Source organism: Papaver somniferum, unplaced genomic scaffold, assembly GCF_003573695.1.
Source record: "Papaver somniferum cultivar HN1 unplaced genomic scaffold, ASM357369v1 unplaced-scaffold_103, whole genome shotgun sequence".
NCBI lineage: Eukaryota > Viridiplantae > Streptophyta > Magnoliopsida > Ranunculales > Papaveraceae > Papaver > Papaver somniferum.
The window spans coordinates 820,917-836,733 of NW_020619159.1; the positions used below are offsets into that span (position 1 = coordinate 820,917).

General features: G+C 32.8%; 1 protein-coding gene across 1 annotated transcript; it reads left to right on the forward strand.

The window, feature by feature from the left end:
- The first annotated feature begins 264 nt into the window (after positions 1 to 264).
- Positions 265 to 1,416, forward strand: LOC113327551. The gene is made up of 4 exons (XM_026574730.1): positions 265 to 601; positions 675 to 1,015; positions 1,145 to 1,276; positions 1,393 to 1,416. The coding sequence occupies exons 1-4, from the start codon at positions 265 to 267 to the stop codon at positions 1,414 to 1,416; spliced, it is 834 nt and encodes a 277-aa protein (XP_026430515.1).
- Positions 1,417 to 15,817: the final 14,401 nt, after the last annotated feature.

Below are 15,817 nucleotides of genomic sequence, written 5' to 3' on the forward strand. Positions count from 1 at the left end.
GATGAGTTTAGTGATTGGATGGATGATAACAATCTTTTTGAAGCTGACTCCTCGGGTAGTAAATTCACTTGGTCCAATAGACAATCTGGTAATAGTCGTATCATCAGCAAGTTGGATCGTGCAATCATCAATGCGGCTTGGCTTGCAAAATTTGAGAATTGACGGTGTAAAGCTCTTCCTAGGGAAGTTTCCGACCATTCAACTCTTCTTGGTTATCCTTTTAAGGTTCCTAGGCCTCGTCGAGCTCCTTTCAGGGTTCAAAAGATGTGGTTCTTACATGGTTATTTTCTTCTTATGGTTAGTGAGAGTTGGAACGCTCCATCTTATGGGTCTCCAGATTTTATCTACCCTTACAAATTGAAGCGGTTGAAGATTGCGATGAAGGATTGGAATCTAAGGATCTTTGGTAATGTGCATTCTCGTTTGAAAAAAGACCAACTTCGTTTCGAGACGACAACCCTTATCTCGGATGAAGGTCCAAGTAATATTGCTAATCTGAATGCAATGAAGGACGCTATGGCTACCTTAAGTGAAACTCGTTTGCAACAGATGAAAATGCTCAAGCAAAAATCTCATAATAATTGGTTGGTGAAGGGGTCAAGTAACTCCAGTCGCATTAGAAGAATCTCTAACACAATTTCGGAGCTTGTTGATTCAACTGGTACTTGTATCAGATTATGACCAATTGCGTGATCATGTTTTTCATTACTATGAAGACAAGTTCAATGGTCAGGAGTTGGATATTGACAATGATTTATTTGATTTTGAGCATGATTCTATTTTTGTTGAGGAAAGCCACGCCATGGACAAGATACCTTCTCCGGAGGAAATTAGGCAAGCTGTCTTTGATTTGGGGGCGGATAGTGCTCCAGGGCCAGATGGTTTCTCTGGTTGCTTCTATCGTCATTGTTGGGATATTTTTCAAGAAGATTTAATCAAGGCTATTATTCACTGTTGGAACTCCGGTCATATTCCAAATGGTGTTAATTCTTCTTTAATAATTTTGCTTGCTAAGGTAAGGGGTGCTAATACTCTTCGCAATTTCAGACCAATAGGTCTTAGTAATTTTTTCTTCAAAATTTTTACTAAGATTTTAGCTACTAGACTTGGTAGTGTTTTAGATAAACTTGTGTATGAGGAGCAGGTGGCCTTTATGAAAGGGAGGAATATTCATGAAAATATTAGTTTGGCGTCGGAGATGGTTAATGAGCTTCATTTTAAGCGCAAGCATGGCAACATTGGTCTCAAGCTTGATATTTCTCAAGCTTTCGACACGGTAAGTTGGTCTTTTGTGCTAGAAGTCTTTCGTAATTATGGCTTTTCTGAGAAGTGGTGTGCCTGGATTCTTAATATCTTGCAATCTGCTAGAATCTCTATTCTTTTGAATGGCAGTCCGGAGGGTTATTTCAAAATTAATAGAGGTTTGCGTCAAGGTGATCCCCTTTCTCCCTTGATTTTCGTCTTGATTGAAGACGTCCTTAGCATAAATATTACGAAACTTTTTCGTGATAAGACGATGACTCCTATGGTTACTAGAGGTGGTGTTTCTCCTACTCACCTTTTCTTTGTTGATGACATTATGATATTTTGCAAAGGTAATTCAAAAAGTCTGCATAATCTTGTGGATTTATTGGGTAAATACCAGAGTGCTTCAGGTCAGACTGTTTGTCGTCAAAAGAGTAAGATTTATTATGGTGGTGGTTCTTTGAGTTGGTGTACCTATCTCGCAAATTATTTGGGGATGAGCGTAGCCACTTTTCCTGATCGCTACTTGGGTGTTCAAATTATGCCGGGTACAGTTCGTTATCGCCATATTTGCAATGTTGTTGAAAAGATTAAAAATCCGCTTGCTGGTTGGAGAGGGAGATTGTTACTTTTCATGATCGCATTGTTCTTGTTAAAACTGTTATTGCCAGTTATTCCATTCATAATATGGCAATTTATAAGTGGCCTCGCAAATTCATTCTTCAATGTGAGAGGGCAATTCGGAATTTCATTTGGTTTGGTGATTCGAATGTTAGTCGAGTTGTGGTGGTGGCTTATGATAAGATTTGCTGCCCTCATGAGGAGGGGGGTCTCGGATTAACTCGTATGGCTACTATGAACAAGGCACTTCTTATGAAACTTTGGTGGAAGATTCATACTTCTAAAAAGAAATGGGATCTTTATCTTAAGGCTACGTTTTTTGGTCGTAATGGGCGGATTAAGAATACGGGTGTTAAATCTTCTATCTTACCTGGCGTGCATAGTGTGTACAATCCGACGGAGAAAAATACTAAAGTCTTGCTAGGAGATGGTAGGGATACTTCTCTTTATTATGACATTTGGTATGCTGATTTTAGTATTGCAGAGGCTCTTAATGACTACACGCTTGATAAAAATGTGTGTGTTAGTGATCTGTTGACGGATGGTCAGTGGACTATTCCGGATGTGCATTTGCAATGCATGGTTGTTGCTGGCCTGGAGATTCATAAGCTGTCAATGCCAACTGGAGGTGAAGATAACAGAGTATGGATGCCGGAGTTCTCTGGTGATTTCAGTGTCAGTTCTACCATTTCTCTCATTCGTCAGAAGTATCCCAATCTGGAGGGTGCGACTCTTCTTTGGAGAAAAGAAATCCATCCAGTTCTGGCGGCTCAGAATTGTAAATTCATCCGTGGAGACTGTGCTACCTAAGATTTACTCAAGAGCTGATTCAAGATACAACTTGCCAATAAGTGCTGCCTTTGCGGAACTGATGAGGAAACACTAGTTCATGTGTTGTTTGAGTGCAGTTTTGCGTCAAGAGCATGGAATTGGCTTTCTGATGTTTTTAACTTGCAACCTAATGCTAACCTTTTTGTCTCTTATAAAGCAGCCAAGGGCAGGAGTCCTATTGTGCGTGATCTGTGGCTTGTCGCCAATCTGGTGTTAAAGTCGGAGCTGTGGCAGTTGCGGAACAAGGGTGTTTTTTAGCATAAGAAGCCTAACTGGAGCGTTTTCTTTAAACGTGTTTTGAAGTTGATTCAAGACTATTCAATTCGGCTCAGGGAACATATGAAGAACTACGCTGAAGATATAGTTCTTTTGAAATATTTCCATGTTCAACACAGGAGTGTGCATAGACAACAGCCAGTAGAGTGTTTTTGGCTTCCACCTGATGCTAACAAACTCCAAATTTGCTGTGATGGTGCTGCGAGAGGAAATCCAGGCATTGCAGGTGCTGGAGTGGTGGCTAGAGATGCGCAATGTTCAGTTCTTGGTGCTATGAACATTGGACTTGGTGTTACGACGAATTACTTGGCTGAATTATATGGCATTATAGTTGGTTTGGAGTGGGCTATACAACGGGGTTTTGATCGTGTCTGTGTGAGATCAGATTCTAATGGAGTGGTAGAAGCTTTCAAAAACAATTTTATTCCTTGGTTTGCAAAGACTAGATGGATGGTGATTTGTAGGCATTATATGTCTATAAGGTTTATTCACACTTTTAGGGAGGCGAATTTTTCAGCAGATAAAATGGCTAAGCGAGGATGTTTACTAGCTAATGAAGTGGGGATGCATTTTAGTGGAAGACCACCTTTTCTAAATTCAGCTGAATACCCAAATGTTTCTTATTTTCGTTTTAAATAGTTTACAAGTTTTTGGGGTTGATGTGACCTCTTTTCTTGTAAATTATTTCTTGTAAATTTTGTTATCTAAAAATACAAATTTTTGACTTATCAAAAAAAAAATGAAAGTTTCACCAATCACACATTGTGAAAACTAGAGTTTTCCTAAAATTCCATGGGTGATAATGGGGTTGATTTGGTCGGTTCCGTGAAACCTAGAAATTTCACCAAATCAGTTACGTGTCAAAACCAAAATTTTCCTAAAAATTGGGATTTTCACAAATCTTGCATGGCGTTATTGTTACCATTATTACTTTCGAAAAACGGTTTTTGTTTAGGGAAGTCAAGTGAGATATTTAAGGGATTTGTATTTCGAAATTAGGTAAGATAGCTTTTTTCTAGAGAGATACAGAAGCTAAAATGAGTTATTATAGGGAGGTCAAAGAGTTCTTTTAGGGTTTATAATTTATGATAACCGTTATGTTATTTATTTTTTTAATTAGGTAAAAGGTTATTTTTGTAATCTAAGACCTATTATAAATAATTATGGGTTTCTAGTACATCGAATTTTAATGATGGGTTTATGATATAAGAAAAAAGGAAATTGGGCTAGAAAAAAAATTCCCCGTTTGAAAAATGTATTGTAATTACAATTAATATGTTTTAAGGCAATACCTCTAGTAAAAATTGCATTTCTATGTACGTTGATTCAAGAAAATATGAAGGAAGTCAAATTTCACAATAGAACTAATCCAAACGGGAAAGAAAATATGAAAGACCATGCAGAACTAATCCAAATCCTAACAAATTTCATGTATCTTGAATGAAATAGAAAGACAAAACCAACACAAAAAGAAAGAGTTCATAAAAATATTGAATTTTATATATGTTAACTCAAAAAAGGCTACACACTTCGTTATAAGTCTGAAATTGATTTCTGAAACTAAATTGTAAACTAGATAAACTCATCTTTAACAGAAAAAGTTCGAAAAATTTACTGTCATCATAAATAATATGTTCTAATGCATTACGTCTAGTAAAACTTCAATTCTATGTACATTGATTCAAGAAAATATGAAGGAAGTCAAATTTCACACTAGAAGAAGGATGAAAGACCAGCCAGAACTAATCCTAATTCTAACAAATTTCATCTATTTGAATCAAATTGAAAGACAAAGCCAATACAAAAAGAAAGAGTTCATAAAAATGTTGAACTTTATATACGTTAACTCAAAAAAGTCTACACACTTCGTTATAAGTCGGAATTGATTACTGAGACTAAATTGTAAACTAGATAAACTCATCTTTAACAAAAAAAGTTTGAAAAATGTATTGTAATTACAATTAATATGTTCTAAGGCAATACCTCTCGTAAAATTTGCATTTCTATGTAGGTTGATTCAAGAAAATATGAAAGAAGTCAAATTTCACAATAGAAGAAAAATGAAAGACCATGCAGAATTAATCAGAATCCTATTAAATTTCATCTATCTTGAATCAAATAGAAAGACAAAGCCAACATAAAAAGAAAGAGTTCATAAGAATTTTGAATTTTATATACGTTATCTCAAAACAGTCTACACATTTCGTTATAAGTAGGAAATTGATTACCGAGACTAAATTTTAAACTACATAAACTCATCTTTAACAGAAAAAGTTTGAAAAATGTATTGTAATTACAGTTAATATGTTATAAGGCAATAACTCTAATAAAAATTGCATTTCTATGTACGTTGATTCAAGAAAATATGAAGGAAGTCAAATTTCACAATAGAACTAATCCAAACGGGAAAGAAAATATGAAAGACCATGCAGAACTAATCCAAATCCTAACAAATTTCATGTATCTTGAATGAAATAGAAAGACAAAACCAACACAAAAAGAAAGAGTTCATAAAAATATTGAATTTTATATATGTTAACTCAAAAAAGGCTACACACTTCGTTATAAGTCTGAAATTGATTTCTGAAACTAAATTGTAAACTAGATAAACTCATCTTTAACAGAAAAAGTTCGAAAAATTTACTGTCATCATAAATAATATGTTCTAATGCATTACGTCTAGTAAAACTTGCATTTCTATGTACATTGATTCAAGAAAATATGAAGGAAGTCAAATTTCACACTAGAAGAAGGATGAAAGACCAGCCAGAACTAATCCTAATTCTAACAAATTTCATCTATTTGAATCAAATTGAAAGACAAAGCCAATACAAAAAGAAAGAGTTCATAAAAATGTTGAACTTTATATACGTTAACTCAAAAAAGTCTACACACTTCGTTATAAGTCGGAAATTGATTACTGAGACTAAATTGTAAACTAGATAAACTCATCTTTAACAAAAAAAGTTTGAAAAATGTATTGTAATTACAATTAATATGTTCTAAGGCAATACCTCTCGTAAAATTTGCATTTTTATGTAGGTTGATTCAAGAAAATATGAAAGAAGTCAAATTTCACAATAGAAGAAAGATGAAAGACCATGCAGAATTAATCAGAATCCTATTAAATTTCATCTATCTTGAATCAAATAGAAAGACAAAGCCAACATAAAAAGAAAGAGTTCATAAGAATTTTGAATTTTATATACGTTATCTCAAAACAGTCTACACATTTCGTTATAAGTAGGAAATTGATTTCCGAGACTAAATTTTAAACTACATAAACTCATCTTTAACAGAAAAAGTTTGAAAAATGTATTGTAATTATAGTTAATATGTTATAAGGCAATAACTCTAATAAAAATTGCATTTCTATGTACGTTGATTCAAGAAAATATGAAGGAAGTCAAATTTCACAATAGAAGAATGATGAAAGACCAGCCGGAACTAATCCAAATTCTAACAAATTTCATCTATTTGAATCAAATTGAAAGACAAAACCAACACAAAAAGAAAGAGTTCATAAAAATGTTGAATTTTATATACGTTAACTCAAAAAAGTCTTCACACTTCGTTATAAGTCGGAAATTGATTGCTGAGACTAAATTGCAAACTAGATAAACTCATCTTTAATAAAAAAAAGTTTGAAAAATGTATTGTAATTACAATTAATATGTTCTAAGGCAATACCTCTAGTAAAAATTGCATTTCTATGTACGTTGATTCAAGAAAATATGAAAGAAGTCAAATTTCACAATAGAAGAAAGATGAAAGACCATGCAGAATTAATACAAATCCTATTAAATTTCATCTATCTTGAATCAAATAGAAAGACAAAGCCAACACAAAAAGAAAGAGTTCATAAATTTTTTGAATTTTATATACGTTAACTCAAAAAAGTCTACACATTTCGTTATAAGTCGGAAATTGATTACTGAGACTAAATTGTAAACTAGATAAACTCATCTTTAACAAAAAAAAGTTTGAAAAATGTATTGTAATTATAATTAGTATGTTCTAAGGCAATACCTCTAGTAAAAATTGCATTTCTATGTACGTTAATTCAAGAAAATATGAAAGAAGTCAAATTTGACAATAGAAGAAATATGAAAGACCATGCAGAATTAATCCAAATCCTATTAAATTTCATCTATCTTGAATCAAATAGAAAGACAAAGCCAACACAAAAAGAAAGAGTTCATAAAATTTTGAATTTTATATACGTTAGCTCAAAAAAGTCTACACATTTCGTTATAAGTCGGAAATTGATTACTGAGACTAAATTGTAAAATAGATAAACTCATCTTTAACAGAAAAGTTTGAAAAATGTATTATAATCACAAATAATATGTTCTAAGTAGGGCTGAACATTGGGTCGGGTAGGTCGGGTTTGGACTCACCCGCCACCCTACCCGCTGATGGCGGGTATTTGAAGCTATCACTCGTAGTCGACTCAACATTAAAACGGGTGGGTTTTCACCCGACCCACATTTCAGCGGGTTGGGTCGGGCGGGTGACGGGTTTACCCGTCGTAAAACAGATGAGAACTGAGAAGTATATTATGTACAAAAACTATAGTCTATAACTCTTAAAGAAGATGAAAGCTGACCCCATGTCCAAGTGTGAGGCAGCAATTAAAAGTGTTTAAAGGTGCAGAAAGATAAAGCTAACAATAGTAACAAGAAATGAGTTCAAATCTCAAAAGAAAAAAGACAGTACATTGCATAGAAATGAGTTCAAAGCTCAAAAAAACAGTGCATTGCTGATCCATGCTATTTGCAACATTCTCCCTCAGAAGATTTGGATGTTCTACCCCCCAACAGTGAACTAAGACATCACCTTTTCTAAGCCAATAGGAATCAATCATCATTTACGATGATGGAAGAAGTAGCAAGGTCACCAAATAGCTCTGCAATTTTGCAAAAAACAAAGTGAACAATTAGTAAAACGAAATCAGCCTTCATGACATACTGTTTACATGCTACAGGTAATATGATCTACAAGAAACCTAACAGGTACTGTGCTCTATAAGAAACAGTTGATGCCATTAATCAAAGCATGTTCTATAAGAAACAGTTGATGTCATTGATTAAAGCATCCATTGTAAACAGTCAAGTAAGGGGTGAAAAATCCAGTTAAATACTAACATTACGATCCATTGAAAACTAACATGTTAGGCATCAACAATTATGAACTGGAAAAGAAAATCAAAAGGTAATTATCTACCAAAAGACATGCCTGTTGAGTAACATACCCACCGCAAGAGATAAACTTAAAAAGGAACCAAAAGAAAGTATTAAAAGTAACATACCCAACCCAGCCGTACTTCCTGTCCCAGCTGATGCTCCATGCACATGACCAGAACGCGGTGGACGTTGAGGTGGAGGTACCATTTGCGATGCAATTCCATGTACAACTGGAAGATTTGAAGCAGAATCATCTTCTGAGATTTCAACCATGGTAAGTGGTAACCTGCACATAAGAAACAAGTGACAACTCAATCCTGATTCCTGAATTACATGAAAAAACTATAGAAGCTATGCTGATAATATCAATAACCAGGTTAAATGATGGGGACCAAACCCAATTGAATTTATGCAACATATAATCAAAGATAAACCCAATCCATTAAACGAAAAAAGGGAACAAATTTCAACCACAATAAATCAAACAATCAGATTCCGATTCAACTTAAAAACTATCAACCCTAACAATAAAATTCAAATCGATTCAAAATAAAAACATAAACCCTAACCATGAGATGGTATTGCAATCTTGAGATGGTATTATTATCGAACTCGAAGTATCAAAAAATCAAATTAAAATCAAATAGCTTAAACCCTAATAAACAGATTCAAATCAAAGAACATAAACCCTAACAATCATCTTTGATTAAATCATGAGATGAGATTACCTCACGTCGGTGTTACTGGTGATGATTAGACGGTGGTATTGGTGGTGATTTGATCTTTGGTGGTGGTATTGGTGTTACTGGAGAAGAGAAACCGAGAGAGAAGTGATAAATGAAAACAGAAACTAAGAAAGTGGAGCCGATTAGGTTGATTTAGGTTTTACTCTTTCTATAGGATTGAACGGCTGGGATCATGGATGGGAAGTAATCCAAGGGTAATGAATGGCTTAATGATTTCTAGGCGGGTGAGCGGGTTGGTCGGGTTTTATAAGGGGAGAGTCATAGTCGACCCAATACTTGGCGGGTTTCAGATGGACTAGTCATAGTCGACTCGTGTGTTTCATGGGTAGGGTCGGGTGCGGGTAAAAATTGGCGGGTGTGGGTCGGGCCGGCGGGTAAGGTCGGGTTTGTGCATCCCTAGTTCTAAGGCATTACATCTAGTAAAAATTGCATTTCTATGTACGTTGATTCAAGAAAATATGAAAGAAAGCAAATTTCACAATATAAGAAGAATGAAAGACCAAGAAGAACTAATCCAAATCCTAACAAATTTCATCTATCTTGAATCAAATAGAAAAACAAAGCCAACACAAAAAGAAAGAGTTCATAAAAATGTTGAATTTTATATACGTTAACTCAAAAAAGTCTACACACTTCGTTATAAGTCGGAAATTGATCGCTGAGACAAAATTGTAAACTAGATAAACTCATCTTTAACAGAAAAAGTTTGAAAAATGTATTGTAATTACAATTACTATGTTCTAAGGCAATAGCTCTAGTAAAAATTGCATTTCTATGTACGTTGATTCAAGAAAATATGAAGGAAGTCAAATTTCACAATAGAAGAAGGATGAAAGACCATGCAGAACTAATCCAAATCCTAAAAAATTTCATGTATCTTGAATGAAATACAAAGACAAAACCAACACAAAAAGAAAGAGTTCATAAAAATGTTGAATTTTATATACGTTAACTCAAAAAAGTCTACACACTTCGTTATAAGTCTGAAATTGATTTCTGAAACTAAATTGTAAACTAGATAAACTCATCTTTAACAGAAAAAGTTTTAAAAATGTATTGTAACCACAAATAATATGTTCCAAGGCATTACGTCTAGTAAAAATTGCATTTCTATGTACATTGATTCAAGAAAATATGAAGGAAGTCAAATTTCACAATAGAAGAAGGATGAAAGACCAGCCAGAAGTAATCCAAATTCTAACAAATTTCATCTATTTGAATCAAATTGAAATACAAAGCCAATACAAAAATAAAGAGTTCATAAAAATGTTGAATTTTTTATACGTTAACTCAAAAAGTCTACACACTTCATTAAAAGTCGGAAGTTGATTTCTGAGACTAAATTGTGAACTAGATAAACTCATCTTTAACAGAAAAGTTTGAAAAATGTATTGTAATTACAATTAATATGTTATAAGGCAATACGTCTAGTAAAAATTGCATTTCTATGTACGTTGATCCAAGAAAATATGAAGGAAGTTAAATTTCACAATAGAAGAAGGATGAAATACCAAGCAGAACTAATCCAAATCCTAACAAATTTCATCTATCTTGAATCAAATAGAAAGAGAAAGCCAACAGAAAAAGAAATATTTCATAAAAATGTTAAATTTTATTTACGTTAACTCAAAAAAGTCTACACACTTCGTTATAAGTCGGAAATTGATTTCTGAGACTAAATTGTAAAATAGATAAACTCATCTTTAACAGAAAAAGTTTGAAAAATGCATTGTAATCACAAATAATATGTTCTAAGGCATTACGTCTAGTAAAAATTGCATTTCTATGTACGTTGATTCAAGAAAATATGAAGGAAGTCAAATTTCACAAAAGAAGAAGGATGAATGACCAAGCAGAACTAATACAAATCCTAACAAATTTCATCTATCTTGAATCAAATAGAAAGAGAAAGCCAACATAAAAAAGAAAAAGTTTATAAAAACGTTGAATTTTATTTACGTTAACTCAAAAAAGTCTACACACTTCGTTATAAGTCGGAAATTGATTTCTGAGACTAAATTGTAAACTAGATAAACTCATCTTTAACAAAAAAAGTTTGAAAAATGTATTGTAATTACAATTAATATGTTCGAAGGCAATACATCTAGTAAAAATTGCATTTCTATGTACGTTGATCCAAGAAAATATGAAGGAACTCAAATTTCACAATAGAAGAAGGATGAAAGACCAAGCAAAACTAATCCAAATCTTAACAAATTTCATCTATCTTGAATCAAATAGAAAGAGAAAGCCTACACAAAAAGAAAGAGTTCATAAAAATGTTGAATTTTATTTACGTTAACTCAAAAAATTCTACACACTTCGTTATAAGTCGGAAATTGATTTCTGAGACTAAATTGTAAACTAGATTAACTCATCTTTAACAGAAAAAGTTTGAAAATGTATTGTAATCACAAATAATATGTTCTAAGGCATTACGTCTAGTAAAATTGCATTTCTATGTACGTTGATTCAAGAAAATATGAAGGAACTCAAATTTCACAATTGAAGAAGGATGAAATACCATGCAGAACTAATCCAAATCCTAACAAATTTCATGTATCTTGAATGAAATAGAAAGACAAAACCAACACAAAATGAAAGAGTTCATAAAAATGTTGAATTTTATATACGTTAACTCAAAAAAGTCTACACACATCGTTATAAGTCTGAAATTGATTTCTGAAACTAAATTGTAAACTAGATATACTCATCTATAACAGAAAAGTTTGAAAAATTTACGGTAATCACAAATAATATGTTCTAAGGCATTACGTCTAGTAAAAATTGCGTTTTTATGTACATTGATTCAAGAAAATATGAAGGAAGTCAAATTTCACAATAGAAGAAGGATGAAAGACCATGAAGAACTAATCCAAATCCTAACAAATTTCATGTATCTTGAATGAAATAGAAAGACAAAACCAACACAAAAAGAAATAGTTCATAAAAATGTTGAATTTTATATACGTAACCTCAAAAAAGTCTACACACTTCGTTATAAGTCTGAAATTGATTTCTGAAACTAAATTATAAACTAGATAAACTCATCTTTGACAGAAAAGTTTGAAAAATTTACGGTAATCACAAGTAATATGTTCTAAGGCATTACGTTTAGTAAAAATTGCATTTCTATGTACGTTGATTCAAGAAAATATGAAGGAAGTCAAATTTCACAATAGAAGAAGAATGAATGACCAAGCAGAACTAATCCAAATCCTAACAAATTTCATCTATCTTAAATCAAATAGAAAGACAAAGCCAACACAAAAAGAAAGACTTCATAAAAATGTTGAATTTTTTATACGTTAACTCAAAAAGTCTACACACTTCGTTATAAGTCGGAAGTTGATTTCTGAGACTCAATTGTAAACTAGATAAACTCATCTTTAACAGAAAAAGTTTGAAAAATGTATTGTAATTACCATTAATATGTTCTAAGGCAATACGTCTAGTAAAAATTTCATTTCTATGTACGTTGATCCAAGAAAATATGAAGGAAGTTAAATTTCACAATATAAGAAAGATGAAAGACCAAGCAGAACTTATCCAAATCCTAACAAATTTCATCTATCTTGAATCAAATAGAAAGAGAAAGCCAACACAAAAAGAAAGATTTCATAAAAATGTTGAATTTTATATACATTAACTCAAAAAAGTCTACACACATCATTATAAGTCGGAAATTTATTTCTGAGTCTAAATTGTAAACTAGATAAGCTCATCTTTAACAGAAAAAGTTTGAAAAATGTATTGTAATCACAAATAATATGTTCTAAGGCATTACATCTAGTAAAAAATGCATCTCTATGTACGTTGATTCAAGAAAATATGAAGGAAGGCAAATTTCACAATAGAAGAAGGATGAAAGACCAAGAAGAACTAATCCAAATCTTAACAAATTTCATCTATCTTGAATCAAATAGAAAGACAAAGCCAACACAAAATGAAAGAGTTCATAAAAATTTTGAATTTTATTTATGTTAACTCAAAAAAGTCCACACACTTCGTTATAAGTCGGAAATTGATTTCTGAGACTAAATTGTAAACTAGATAAACTCATCTTTAGCATAAAAAGTTTGAAAAATGTATTGTAATTACAATTAATATGTTCTAAGGAAATACGTCTAGTAAAAATTTCATTTCTATGTACGTTGATCCAAGAAAATATGAAGGAAGTCAAATTTCACAATAGAAGAAGGATGAAAGACCAAACAGAACTAATCCAAATCCTAACAAATTTCATCTATCTTGAATCAAATAGAAAGAGAAAGCCAACACAAAAAGAAAGAGTTCATAAAAATGTTGAAACTTTTATATACATTAACTCAAAAAAGTCTACACACATCGTTATAAGTCGGAAATTGATTTCTGAGACTAAATTGTAAACTAGATAAACTCATCTTTAACAGAAAAAGTTTGAAAAATGCATTTTAATTACAATTAATATGTTCTAAGGCAATAGCTCTAGTAAAAATTGCATTTCTATGTACGTTGATTCAAGAAAATATGAAGGAAGTCAAATTTCACAATAGAAGAAGGATGAAAGACCAGCCAGAACTAATTCAAATTCTAACAAATTTCATCTATTTGAATCAAATTGAAAGACAAAACCAACACAAAAAGAAAGAGTTCATAAAAATGTTGAATTTTATATACGTTAACTCAAAAAAGTATACACACTTCGTTATAAGTCAGAAATTGATTACTGAGACTAAATTGTAAACTAGATAAACTCATCTTTAACAGAAAAGTTTGAAAAATGTATTATAATCACAAATAATATGTTTTAAGGCATTACATCTAGTAAAAATTGCATTTCTATGTACGTTGATTCAAGAAAATATGAAAGAAAGCAAATTTCACAATAGAAGAAGGATGAAAGACCAAGAAGATAGACTGAACCGGAAACATCAATCAATTTTTTCTTCACTTTTAATAAGGTGGGTAACACGACAAATAATAAGTATTAAATCAAAATCCAAACGCCGGAAAATGCATATCATCATGCCCGTGCCGTAGCACAGTTTGGCTAAGTTAGCCTATTTAAGTGGTCTTCAAGATTTTTTCTTTCAAAAGATAAATCCACAGTCACAATGATCCCACCGTATCCAAGTGACTTTGGGTTTGGAGTAGGATTAAAACGCCCATCCCATTTAACTCTTCTTCCACTTCCTCCCATGTACGTTTAAATTAGGGATATTTAGACTTTGGGTCTCAACTGTATGACCAACTTTGAGTTTAGGTCTTAGATAGATTTTAATTAGAGTTTGGGTCTCAGGACCCGAGTTAACTATTTATCAACTTTGAGTTTGAGAAATAGTTATAATTTAAATTAATTTTTATTTTCATAACGGCGTCAATCACCTTAAACTGCACGTGTAACTTTATTTAAAACAAAAGAAACTCTTGTTTCCCTTTCTTCTTCTTCTTCCTTGCGCCGCCACCCCTCCTGTAACACAACCGCCAGCCATACTGTAACACAATTGCCACCCCTGTCACTATTGTTGGTTCAAATCTACCAAGTACCAATCGAGGGAAAATAAACAGACCCAAACAAATGAATCCAACTTTTGGACTGAATACCCACACAAAGATTCAAAATTTATCATACTAAATGTGTTTTTTACTGTTGAAACCCTAACCAGTCCAACTGTTCAAGAGAAATCAAATTGAAGATCTACAAAGAAATGTGTATGTTTAATTACCTGTAAGGTTGGATTAGGTCGATCACCAGAAAATACTCAGTAGATAGAATTGGATCTCTACCTTTAAAACCTATAGTGAGAGAGAGAGAGAGAGAAATTTTGAGTGAGAAAGGGGTTGAACAAAGAACCAGGTTTAGTTTGGTACACAAAGATTGTGGTGATTAAAAAAAGATGATGGTGGTGTTATCGTAAGCCGAATATCATGAAAGGAAAAAGAAAATGGGACGACGATCGGGACGACTACGATGTGGGCAGGCCGCATACTCAAAGTATGAAGTAAAAAATAAAGTGAAAAATAATTTTATTACAAAAATATTTAACTAACTTTTTCTTAATTAACTTCCTATTTTTTTTCAAAAGGGGAATGTTTTGCGGAGATTTAGAGGAGGCAGGTTTAAGTTTATATACGTGTTAGAAAAAAAAAGGGACTGCATACTTTAAGTATGCGGCCCGACCACATCGGGGGTGGACGACGATGGTGGTGGGGAGATGTTTGGCATTTTTGCTTATCTGGTTAGTTAACAATTTGGGTGAATCTCAGCCCTTCTTTCTTGAATAGTTATTCACGACATATTTGTCTAAAGGAAACCAAATTGGTAGAGTTAGTAAATATGTTGTAAATGTGGTTTCCGTTAGTCATTTCCACATTTAACGTGACTTAGTAACTGTCAACTCGGGTCCTGAGACCCAAACTCTAATTAAAATTTGTCTAGGACCAAACTCAAAGCTGGCACAAAGTTAGGACTCAAAGTCTAAATATCCCTTTAAATTACTCTTCCACTTCCTCCCATGTATGTTTAAATTACTCGATTGTAAAGACGAAACATTTTACATTAAATCCCCTGCCCTCTCTGCCTCCTCTTATTCTCTATATGTCGAATGTTGTTAGGAATTCCCTGCCCTCCCTGCCTCCTCTTATCCTCTATATGTCGAATGTTGTTAGGATTCTAGATCAAAATACAAGGATTAAGTAACTAAATAGGTATAGAACCCAGATCAAAACCCTTTGAATTGGGGTTAACTACAAGAATGAAGAGAACTAGAAATCCAAGATGGTATCACGCATGAGTTTCGAATCTACCCAAAAACATCCTTCCAAATATGATCTCCTATACCGCAACGTTGTAGGCAAACCTTTCCAGCCTCGACCGTGGCTCGCCGTTAGTGGTACGTCCAGTATTATATTCTCGAAGGATGTTTTTAT